We start from the raw sequence: 12,847 nt of genomic DNA on the forward strand, positions 1-12,847 counted from the left end.
CAGTATCATTCTTGTTCCTATAAAATGGTGAACTTACAACATGCCTCATCATCAATATGGCTCGAGGAATGGGCTCTGGGTTTGGACTAGCCTGGCTGTACCTGTACTGGACCTGCTGTCACAGATTAACTGTCAATGAGAAAACCTTGACAACACACTGACTGAACTCTGCTTGGAAAGGAATGGAGCAAAAGGCCACTTGGAGCCTGACCCAGAGCCATCCCATGAGAGCTTCCAGTCTAGCCACACTTGAGGCTTTAGGCGAATTGAGCAAAAAGACGGATGAGATGCAGCCCATTTTGCATTGGCCTGTCTGAAATCACAGTGCCTCTGTGTGGAAGTTTATTTCCCCAGCAGCATTTTATCATTTGAGTTATCTCCCTGCTACCAGTCTGCAGTGATTTACTCCTGATTGGCAAGACAAACACCCAGATCAGTTAACAGGCACTCATTTCTGCCTATTTATGTATTTAATTCTCTATGAACAAATGAAATGTGAGAGTTAAAAAAAATGTTTATATTATCCAATTAAGCAGAGAGAAGTTAATAAATTTCTCATGTTTTATTTTCCTGTGCTGCTTTTGTGTACTATGCAGACAGAATGGTGAGTGCACTAAGAAACCTCTTGGCATTTCAGCCAAGATTTTTCAGGGTGTTATCACAAATGACAAAAATATAAACACACTAAAACATAACACATTTCAGTCCTAAAAAGGTCGGATTTACATAATTACATGATTGGTTTGCCAATATCCACATTTATCTCATCAGTACAGCATGGCCCACCCATCCCATAAGCTATTCAGATTGTTTGGATTGAATGTATAAAAGCTGTTACTGATCTATTTTTCTAAAGTTAACATTATGACAACCCTCATAACTAGTGCTGCATTCAAACCAATTGTTGCCTTTGCTTTCAAACCAACTGCTCCTTTCTTCTGATTTTCTACTAGTGCTTTTTATGGTAGAATTTTCTGAGAACAAACAGAGTCATGTAATTCATGGAAATGCAGAAAGCATTTCCTCCTCCCTCCCCATTCTCTTTGAAGAGATGAAGGACACCATGTACATACCATAGACAACCACCACCAATGCAGGGAGCCAAACCCTTCAGACCAATCTCAATTTCAGCATTTCCTTGGGGCACCACAGAACTGATGGGGTCATCGCATTTTTTTCCAAAAAAGGAATAGTTTCAAAGATGTACAGTTCTGGTACAGATGAGCACTTTTATTTGGTTTAAATATGCTGTATATCAGATTTCTGCTATTTAAAAGAAAAATACTTTTAGTAACTGCACTCATAAATCAAAATAAATGCATGGCTTTCTGACTCCCTGTACTTACTCAGCTCTTATTTTTGTTCCATATTTGTGTCTCTTCTCATTGCAATGAAGACAACTAAAAATGAACAAGTTGATATAGTTATATAAACGTAAAGAAAGCGTAACCTTTGGTCTCACATTACCAAACAATTGAGTCAAAATACAATTCCTATTACAGATATACAAAATGGATTAGAATGTAAAAAATACAGAAATATAAAACAGAGTTGATAGTGAAAAGCAGTGTGTTCAAACCTACTTCTTCTATATACGGGCATAAAAAACCAGAAAAAATGAGTAGTTGTGCTGAGTTTTGGAGTCTGCACTATTGGCAGGAGAAATGGTAAAGAAAAATCTTACGTTCAACTGGATTTTGCAATTCAAGTGTCCAAGCCGCACCACAGCCCACAAGGTTGAACAGCATTTGCAGTTGTATGCTTTTTGAAATGACAGAAGTGCTATCAGCGCGTCAACTAGGAGTCTTGGATCACAAACTTCTTCCTACACTGTTTGAATCCTACATTTTCTTTTACTTCCTTCTATCCCAAAAATATCCAAATTGGTCAGCATGGCTGAAGTAAACAATCTAGTTTACCCAAAGGTCAAGCTATCTATAGTAAATACTAAGTGATACAGGGAGTAGCCCTGTACCCAACACACCCGTCAGTCTTTTCACTTAGTCACACGGAGTTCAAATTTGCAATGATGTAAGAAAGACATATATTCAGACAAAAAAAATTTCAGCATCACGTCATTTCTCATGGAGTCCTATTGCGTGCTGATATTTGCAACTGTCTTGCTTTTGCCAGCTGAAGCTTTTTTTAACCCCAGATCTTAACCTGTATCCAAGGAAAGATATTTTTACTGCTCATATTTTCAGAAGACTGATTAGTTTTCCAGAGCCCTTATTAGACAAAGTACAATCCAAGATGGAGAAGAATCAAGATACTCAGATGTATAACTGTGTTCTCTTAGACAGAAGGTAATGGTTTATACCTTTTTGTTAAAAGGAATATAGGGACAGAATTCATTCTCTTTAGTATTCATAAAGCTAATGAACAATAATATACTGAAGTGAAGACTCAGTGGAAAGCAGAGAATCTGGGACACAACGATGAACTAACACATTTTGGATTTGTGAAAAACTTGCTGGAAAAGCTAAGGTCCTGCATGACAAGAAGAATGGCTTTATTGAAGAAGAAGAAATATTGTTGCTAACTTCACTTGGTTCTGGGAACTGTGGTAGTAAAATTCCCACCTTCAAAAAGTGATTTTTAACCCCTGGTCGAGTAACAGCTCCTTTGGAAAGCTGCCTGCAAGTCATAAAACTTGACTGGACTTTGACTTGTGTGACTCCTGCAATTCAGATAAGCTACCTGATATACAAAGGAGGTAAAGAAGGACCTCCCCTGCTTGTAAGGGAGGTCACAGCCATGAGCATTTTTATCTTTTATCATATATCAATGTGTTCAGGGAGCTCCAGCAACATCTTACTCTGTCAACTATTTAGGAATTTCAAGTAAGAAGTCAAATTAGTGCAAACCGTTCTACTAAAAGCAAGGAAAGCAAGAAAAAAAAAAAAAGAGCAAAACTTCTAAAGAATTGGCACAAGGAAACATTATGTAAAAAGAGGTGGAGTAAGAATAAAACCAGAAACTAGTAAGACAATAAAAAATGGACTCAAATCCAATCCTTATGTTTTTATTCTGGGCAAGCTCTCATTGAAGACAGCAAAATTTTTGCCTGAGAACCTCAGATGTAGGAGAGATAAAATTTCTAGTTTTAATGAAGGGCTGGAAAGACCTTTACCCAAAAGAGATAATATTTTGTCTGTGGGTAACTTCATCAGTTGCAGAGTAAGCTCTCAGCAAACCTCAACATGAAAGGCAGACCAGCTTGAATACAGGCCTGTTAGTGGGAAATAAAAAACCCTCCCCCTGAAAATTCCACTCTCTGGAAGTTTCCAGGTAACAGGTTTATGATATCTACCATATGACACTCCTCTCACACTGACTGGGAGATTATTGCATGGGTGCGGCAAGCTCGTGTTCCTTGAGCAGTTTTATATCAGAACATGACACTTTCTTTCTACAGCAGTTTCACATAAACTTAAAATCCATCCTCATTATTTGAAAATTAAAGAAACTCTAAAAAGTATCTTTTAAAATGTTGGTATAGTAATAGTATCTACAAGGTTATATTCCTTATGCATACATATATTCTCTATACATACTATTCCTAACGTTTGTGAAATTAAAAGAAAAAATAAACTAAAGCACAAAGCCATCATATTAAAAAAGCCAAAAGCTAAAAAGTGCAGTATCCATCCAACTGTTATACAGGATCCGTATCTTTAAACAGAACAGCTTTGGGATAGAAAACATTTGTGATTAATATACTTTTTTATGTGTAGCTAAATAAAAACAATATCTTTTTCTTTATAATTCTATCCTTTTTCTCACTAATTTAGGCTTTGCACAGCAGTAGGTATTGTAAATCAAAGGACACATGAATGAAAGAGAACAGGTACATTTACAGTCTTTCATCACAGACTGATTTGATGCAGGTACTCCTCAGTATTTGCAGGTCTGTAGTTGCATAAATAATTGGTAACTACTGGAAACCCACTCAAAGCAAAAGCAGTAAAATCACATCAGTGAAAAGAAAATCCAGAACATCAGAGACTTCTTTTATAAATTTTGTTCAGATTTCAGCAAGATTTGTAACAGCAAGTTGGAAAATAACTGTTCAGGTTCAATATGTAAGTTCCAAAACAGACATAAAATCTAAGAGTAGAGGTTGGTGATTTAAAGAGCAATTAAATATTTATTTTCTCACACAGATGAAGGAAGAAGAAGCAGTTTTCATTGTTCTGCCTGAAATTCACAGTTAGTCTGAAAATAGATTTTAGTTTGGAAAATAAAAAAAAAGAAGAAAAGAATTATATATCCTTCATTATTTATAAGCATCATCTTACCTTACATCTCTTGGTGAGTTCTGTTTCTAAATGACTTTGGCAGGTATTTTAATTCAGAATTAGTTTCAGTAATACGTGCCATTACATCTGCTCTTTAAAATAAACTGCTTTTTCCCTTTTCATCAGACAAAGTATGTGGCCTAAAAGAGCTGCAGCGTCCCTGCTCAAGAGATTTCGTGGACACTCAGAGGTTTTCTTTCCACTGTATGAAAGTTAAATCTGAGTAAGGAAGGCATTTTTCCTGTCCCGGAAATCAGCATAACCAAAACCAACGCTGAGCTAATGAGAAATGTTTCTTCCATGTGTTCTGTTTGGCAGACACCGCGAGTCATATCAAGGAAACACGTGATGTTTATAAATACAATATGGCTTATGTTGTCATAACCTCTCAATGACAAAAAGAGCATTAGAAAAAGCAGACAGCAAAACAGCAGGAGAGATGAGATTTGTATCATTTGGAAGGTCTCTATCAGATAATAGAGATATTAGCAATTGCCTTTTTGTTTTGTTTTTTTTTAATTTCTCCCTTAAAGGAAAACTTAAAGGAAACAAAGTTTTATAGTAACAGGATCAGTAAGGTAAACACATAGCAACTTCTATAAATGCTGTCCTATAGGCATCCTAGCACTAAAATGCATTCATCCAATTTATTGCTTGAATTATTTTCCAATAAATACTTTGATTCTAAATACCTCTATGTAATGCAAGGAGCTCTTATTTTTTTTAGCTGTAGTATGCAATGTAAAGATATAACTGTGTCAGCATTTGCAACTTTTATGTTCATTGATGTTCAGATCATAAGCTGTCCAATGAAAAGAAGTTAAAGAAGCTGAACGCATGCTTACAGGTACCTTAAGAACACAGAAGAATTATTCTGCTTTTATTATTTCCCTATCTTTTCTGCAAAGCAGCACTGAATTTCAGCTTCTTTGGAAGCCTTAAATTCTTGGGCAGCTGTTTGACGGTTTCTAATACTTGTAGGGTATTTTTAAGTTCACACATTGCATCTAGCTCTAGAGAGTTAAAATGTTAGCAGCCTGCTAACCAGTCACTTTCAGGGGGAAAATGAAAAGTCTGTGGTGTGCAATTTCAATAACAAAAGCTATTTAGCACAAGTTTACCCAACTTACCAAATGTCTGTCTCATTTTCCCATACAACTCATTTTAACTCCTCTTGCCCTGGCAGCCAAAACCCCCATTGCTGTCAGGATCATTATCATTTTTTTGCTGCTCTAACTTCCATAAAATGTGGAATTTCCAGGTACCCTGCACTGCCCCAACTCAGCTGTGACTCAACTTGCCCTAACTGTTTCTTCTTGGAGAAACAGTCTCAAAAGAAAAGAAATAAAAGCCCAAAACACCTCAAAGCATACCTCAATACAACAACAGCCACAACAAGCATTCTTTGGATATTCTGATCTTATGCAGAGAATTAAGTAAAGCCATGGTAGGTCTAGGATACTTCAAAATAATGTGTACTCCACAGACTCTAGGGCAGGTGGATGGGAAGAAAAAAGACTGCCAAGCAAAATAGCCACTAGTTTCTTATGAAGTAAAAACTCCCTCCCAGCTCTCAAAATTGGCTGGTAGGTGAAGCTCAAAACAAACCACTGCATAAGCCCACATTATTAGTATCCAGCTGTGCCACCAGAAACACTGACTATTTTCTATAACAGAAGAGGGAAATTGCAATTTAAGTTTCTTTAGCCTTTAGCCACTCCAGAAAAGGAGAGTGTAGAGAACGAGGATAGAAAATATGCTGTGCACATTCAGTGGGGAAATCACTTCAGCTCCACAGTCCAGATGAAAGGAGTTGTGTCAATTCACTCAGCAGCATATAAACCCCCACTGTCAATGCCTTACAGCCCTCTCCTGGCATTCAGCCTATGCACTGTGGCTGAGCAGCAGCCTGGGCCCTTCCCTGCCAACCTGTGTGAATCACAAATGGCAATTCTAAGGGCACAGAGCAGCATGGCTGTGCACATGCTTTTACACTGGAATTCAGAACAATGCCAGGAGAAAAAAGTAGACCATCTAAACATTTGCTCATAAGACAGTATTTTGTCAGAAAAAGGTATTGTTGCACAGAGAGCTAGAAAGTGCTGATAAATGATACGAGCTCAGGTGAAGGAATATATGAATGACAGGCAGCAATGTGAATATACATTTTTTAAGAAAAAAAACCCCAGCTGTTGCAGATTTACAAAGTACATTTTGGGAAAGGAAAACTAAAAAAAGGAAGAGCACAAGCACAAATATTCAGTGAGACAGCACTATGTGGCTACTTCTTGCTTAGCAGCATTCAGCATGGCAGACCTGTCAAACAGACCAAGCTTTTTGAGATGGAAAGGGTCAATACCAGTAAGCAAGTGAGGCACCCAGAAGGATTTCAGTAAAAACTTTCCTTTAGAGCTTGTTTGGACCCTCAGCCAATTCCCTTTTCTCAAACACAACCCACTCAGAAAAAAGCATGAAACAAAGAGCAGGAAAATTAGAATTAAGGGACATGAAAGCTGAATGGTTCAATAGAAGATCTAAAAGTTACAGATCCCACATTCTTCTTGGACATTTTGAGTCTTCTTGTCCATATGGGTAACACTTAATACTTCAAGTCTTACTGCCAATTCTTATACAGGTCTCACATCTGTTTGGTAGCTAAAACAGGTGTTCAAGCTGGCAGCTAACATTATTTTCTTAGATTGTATTGGGCCAGTTACATGGAAATTATTATAAGGCACATGAATAGAAGCCTGAACATCATCAAACTCAGGGATAAACATTCCAAAGGGACAAGAAGATAAACAGTAGAAAAATCTGTAAAGGCAAAACTTTCCCAGTCATCAAGAAAATAAAATTTTAAGTCACAGATGACTGGAGATACAACCACATGGATATCACCGTATTTTCCATATCACCATGGAAAAATATACTTACAATGACTAATTCATTATATTCTAAATACTGTTTTTCAGTGGTCTGACAGTCAGCTGCTTTTCTGTAGGTATTTTGAAACAGTTAAACATGATGCCAAGCACACACTCCCTCCTTCCCACTGTAGTGAATTTAGCATAGTATATCATGTGAAACTGATGAACATCAATTTTCCTAATGCAAAGATACACAAATATAAAAGGAGAGATAAGAAGCAAAGTTTTTTCTACATTTTTATGGGCACTCTGCAATAGGAATACATAAAATGTACATGTTTTTCACTTAGAACCCTCACATTTCCCCCTCTTTTACTCTGGTTTGCTAAGAAAAGAGGGATAAATAATCCATCTTGTTATTGGAGTGTTTTTATTTCTCCTGAACTAATAACTTGTGAATCCCCAGGCAAATTTCTACCAGATTTAACCAATGAGTAGAAATCATAAGACTACTATGTCCCTATAAATATTGCCAAATTAGTGATTTGATGGAAGCTCCTACTGCACTTCTGCTAAAGAGAGGAACAGTTGCAGTGTGGGCTTCAGTTTTTTAGACTCCAGAGGATGAGCACTGGAGAGTGTTATTACTTTGGGAAAAGCCTCAGTTAGGACCTGAATGTTGCTGCATAAGGAAGAACCCAACCAAAAGACAACACATCCTTAGAAGAACAGGTTTCAGTATTTCTGAGCTCAAGAAGTCACTTGTTTCCATGCTCACAACTTTGAAGTGCAGAAGTTCACACAGATCAAAGGGAAGACCTTTTGCATGTTTCTCCACAAAGCCCCTATGAACATCCTGGCTCTGACTTCACCTCTCAGACCAGAAAGACAACAAATCTGCAAAGCAAAAGCCAAATGAGAAAATAGCTCTTTTGCTGGATGCACAGAATTTCAAAATGGTGTCTTAGTATTTCTGCAAAGTAAAACACAATATTCTGCCATGAAAACATCACCTCTGCAAAGGTTGTCACCCTGTCACCATTCTTTTTTAGTTATGGCCAAAAGGTGCTAAATCAGATATAATCAGGAGATGTTGGGTATGTATATCTGTCGTACAACATAGGATTTTAAAATAAGCAATTCAAATAATTGCAGTTTTTGCACAGAGGCAGCACCTGTGTTCAAAACAACTCTGCTAGGCACCAAATGCCTGGAAGAGGGACAAAGAAGTAATTTTTACTTTTAAATATATGTAGTTAACTACAATAGTACCTTCAACAGGCCTAGAACACACAAATAAAGCCACAGTATATACCTTTAGCATCCACTGTACATGGAACAAGAAAAGTATAAATAACTTTATAAAGCCACAGCTACAAGCATTAATGTCAAAACGCACAGTGACAGTATGCCATGCCTTTGAATACCAATAAGATGTATTGGATTCATCCAGTCACTGCCACAGGAATATAACTAGAACTGAAGAATTTCAGGACGTTGCAAAATACACAAAAAACTATCACATCTTCCCTTTGAAGCACATCCATTTCCTTTCTCATGTTGTGTGTGCAGCAGTGGGAAAAATCAAGTAATTAGATTTCTGACCTATCCAAAGGACCATTTTATAATTGAAGTGCGTACATGAGAGGTGGTTGAGAATAGTGCCTGTAAATAAACTATTTCAATCTTTCTAAAATATTGTGGCCTTAAACTGTTGAAACACAAGAAGTACTTCCAAAAAATATTAGTAATAAAGCAGTGAGACATGTTCAGAATTGATAGTGAAACCAAGCAGCAAATGTAGAGTTAAGGAAATCACTTCACAGGAAATTTTCTGCACAGTTGAGTCAGCTTTGGAAGGCACAGAAAAGCCACAGACAGGTAGCACGGTAGTGACATTCTCTTCTGGCCCCGTGGAGCTCATTTGGAATATCATTCCTGTGGAATTCAATGGAGTACCATTTCCTGTGGACAGACCTAGGAGGGGTGGGGAGGAGAGGAGGTTGTGTAACCTCACCACCACCACCCCCCTCTACTTCAACACCAGCTGCAAGGTGGGAGAGGTCCCCCGCAGCTGCATCTCCTGCACCTTGGCACCACAGTGGGAGGTAACAGGGCACCAAAAGACAGACACAGAGAGAGAAATCAAATGTTTCAAATGCATTCTCTGTGGTTTCCCAATACAAAATGTTCACCTAAAAATACAAATATACTCATCCTTTTTCAGTGGAGGTAGAAAATTTTAGAAAAAGACAAAACTATTTACACCACAATGGGTATTTATCAGAATTTCCTATCCAAAACCATAATTTACAAAGAGTTTCCGTAGACCTGAAGTGAGGTACAGCTGCTCAGCCACTGGAAACTGACCCGTGCTGAAACTTTGCTGGAGTGTACTAACACTACACCATACTTCACTGTAAAGGGTTTGGAAACACAGAATAGGAAGCTGTAAAAACCCTGAGTACTGTCTGTGTCACAAAATACATAATTAAAGGCTATGTTTTGCTTCACATGCTTTACTGCATTTAAACAAGATCAAAAAACCAGTTAATGCCCAAGGCAAATAATTGGAAAAAGAAAAGCAGTTAAAACACATTACAACAAGCATTATTTATTCCCTTTTCTGTATATGTGCCATATGTATATCCCTGATTTTCTGAATTGCTATGTATGTACTACATTTCAGAGTTTAAACATTCAGCAGAAAAGCTGGAGGAAAAAAGAGTATAAATGCTGCATTAGTACTTACCCTTATATCTCCATTTACAGCTCTGGAAGTGTGATTAAATGCATGTGCAGGGTCTTTGTTGTAAACTTTAAGGAAAGATCGGTCTTGAATATTCCTGGAATTAAAGAATCAGCAATGACAACAGATGAAATCAGTTTTATTTACTTCTTTGCCTGAATGTTTCAGGTAACAGACAAACATAGTAGGTCTGCAGTCGATCTATAAGAAAAACGTAAATGCCATACCTAAGACACACACAAACAAACAAAAGCCTGCTTTGATTCTCTTTCCCATGGGAAGTATCATTCTTTCACTAGAACTCCACACCCATAAAAATTAGATAGTGTGTTTCTTTCAAGATCCTGCCATAGAGTGCAAACACTTTGAAGAAAATAGAACTTCAACATTTACACAGCACCAAAAAGGATTTAGTTAGTATTTACATGTTTTATTGTGCACTCAGCCCACATAATTTTTTTGCTATTCTAAGAAGTAAGAATATCAAAAGAAAAGCAGTCTTTCTTACTGTAATTATTCTTGAAGAAATTTTAATTATCAGCTTGCTCACAAAGCTGAAAAAAATCCACAAAAGCTAAAAATTTAGTAGGCGATAAATTCTTCCTCTAAACTTTATCTATAATAAAGACAGTTTTTAAAGGGAAAAAGTATTAGGAAAACAAATTAGCAAAAATTTTGATGAAAGCTTACACAGAAATAGTTTAGATGAAAAGCCCTACAAGAATATTTTTGTTTCATTTGGACTCTACACTTTGTCTTTGATTAGTTAATTTTTTAACTACTACATTTAGGAAAGAGATGGCAATGTTTTATTTTGTTTCCAGACCTACCTTCCAATAATTTTATGGCTTTGACACTTCCCCTGAGCTCTGCTGATTTCTGGTTCACATTTAATCAGTAGCAAAGCCTCCAATCTATGCTCACTTACATCCTTTCAAAGCTGTGATTCCTTTCATTTCCCTGTAGTGATCTCTAGAGAATTTACTTACACATGTGACTGAATTCCTTTCCTCCAGGTGCAGCTACAAGTCTAGTGAACTGATCTTAATCACTTGGATTATAATTTTAAAATGAAGGGAAGAATTGTTGGGCAGGTCCAATTTCTTTCTTACAATGTCATATTCCAATCAGTGATTGCTTTGAATGGGTAGCTAGTCAGAACTTGTGTTGCTGTTGTAGATGTCAAGTAGTTATTAAAGAAACCCCGCAGCTCAAGAGACAGATCACTGTCTTGTGTTTAAGAACTGGAGGGCTGATGAGAAGTTTAGTATTTATGAGTGTTTACTTGTAGGACTGCATAGGAAAATAGCTACCTTGCGGCAAGTTCAAGTTCTTCAATTATTTACGGTAACATAAACTGTTTTCCATCTTGCAAATGTGACCCTTTTGCTTTGAGACCTGCACTGGAAGTCTCAGTTACCATTGTCTGCCTCAGACTTGGGACTATGTTCCTCTCGATACAAAACAAGCTCTCTCATGTTCTCTTCAAGAAATGGCACATTATTCATTTAAATACATTTCATCTGCTGTCTTTTCTGTCTGGTGGCTATGAGATGGTACCTCAAATAACTGGAGCTTTTAAAAGGCATTTTCCATAAATATTTCTTGTAGAAACATGACACTTTAAAGTTAAACACTGCTGCAAGGCAAAGCACCAAAACACTAGGTATTTGATCTCTGATATGAACGTGTATCACCTCATGTTGCTATTCTAAGATAAACATTACTGATAACAGGTATGCATTACTCTACTTTTATTATTACTATAATTTGCATTATTGTAGCTCTGAGATGCCCTTGGCATGTTCAAAGGCCTCACTGCTGTGTAAACACTCCAGGAAGACAACTTTTCACCAACTTACAAGGTGAATAGGAGTCACAAAAGACAGGATAGCTGCAGGAAGATAAGAGAACAAAAAGAACTCAGAAGATCATAGTCTCTCCAGCCAGAGGAACAGTAAACAAATCCGGGAGCCATGGGCATGCTCTGAGTAGGCAGTGCAACAGAGAGAGTGGGAAGGAGACCAACGCAGTGGTTTTGCAGATGTCTGTGGACGACACCTTCCAAGCACCTTAGAGGGCTGCCTGAGAGAGAGGGAAGGCACTTGTCTGAAAATTAAAGATGTACAATTCAAACTGCCATTATTCACCAAGTGGAAGCAGATGGCACTTGGTACTCAACAAGAAATAAAAAGTAACATTGAAGTGGGCTTAGAGGAGCCCTCATAATGAAGACAAGTGGTTTAATGAGATGGAGAAGATACAGTCAGAGGACAAGTGAAAAATAAATGTATGCAGAACAGTCTGCTTGTCAAACTAGGAGAATGATCTTTGTTGCTTCATTTGAATGGGTAAGAGCAAGCAAGATTACCTATTACCTGTGCCAACTGCCAAGAAAAGACAATTACAGCAGCTGATATTAAAAAATTGAAGAATTTACATGAGTGTTTTATCTCTGTGTGATGGGAAATGAAAGACTGTAAAATAGGGATGTTCTGGAGCAGATATCTGAAGTCTATACTAGATGCAGAGCCCTGAATCACCTTAAGAAAAAGAAATTACAAAACAGAAGGGAAACAAGAAAAAAAGGAGGAGGAGCAGAAGAAAAAGAAGAAAAAGGAAAACAAAATAGAAAGAAACAAAGGAAAAGAAAAAAAGAAAAAGAAAAAATAGAAAGAAAAGGAAAAAGAAAAAGAAAAGGAAAAAATAAAAAGGAAAAGGAAAAGGAAAAGGAAAAGGAAAAGGAAAAGGAAAAGGAAAAGGAAAAGAGGAAAAGAGGAAAAGAGGAAAAGAGGAAAAGAGGAAAAGAGGAAAAGAGGAAAAGAGGAAAAGAGGAAAAAAGGAAAAGGAAAAGGAAAAGGAAAAGGAAAAGGAAAAGGAAAAGGAAAAGGAAAAGGAAAAGGAAAAGGAAAAGGAAAAGGAAAAGAAGA

General features: G+C 37.1%; 1 protein-coding gene across 24 annotated transcripts in view; it reads right to left on the minus strand.

Moving 5' to 3' along the window:
• The window catches only part of KIAA1217 (KIAA1217 ortholog), a 332,941-nt gene that overhangs the window by 63,638 nt on the left and 256,456 nt on the right, over window positions 1–12,847 (minus strand). For 23 of the 24 annotated variants that reach the window (XR_001519306.3, XM_015617303.3, XM_033511505.1 and 20 more), the window contains one exon: window positions 9,921–10,014. Coding sequence is in view for 22 of the 24 variants with exons in the window: in XM_015617303.3 (XP_015472789.1) it covers window positions 9,921–10,014 (94 nt within the window). In the remaining 2 variants the exon portion in view is untranslated. Of the gene's footprint in view, window positions 1–4,301; window positions 4,602–9,920; window positions 10,015–12,847 lie in introns of those variants that run through there. The other variant, XM_015617317.3, reaches the window with a different exon arrangement.

This window comes from Parus major, chromosome 2, assembly GCF_001522545.3.
Source record: "Parus major isolate Abel chromosome 2, Parus_major1.1, whole genome shotgun sequence".
NCBI lineage: Eukaryota > Metazoa > Chordata > Aves > Passeriformes > Paridae > Parus > Parus major.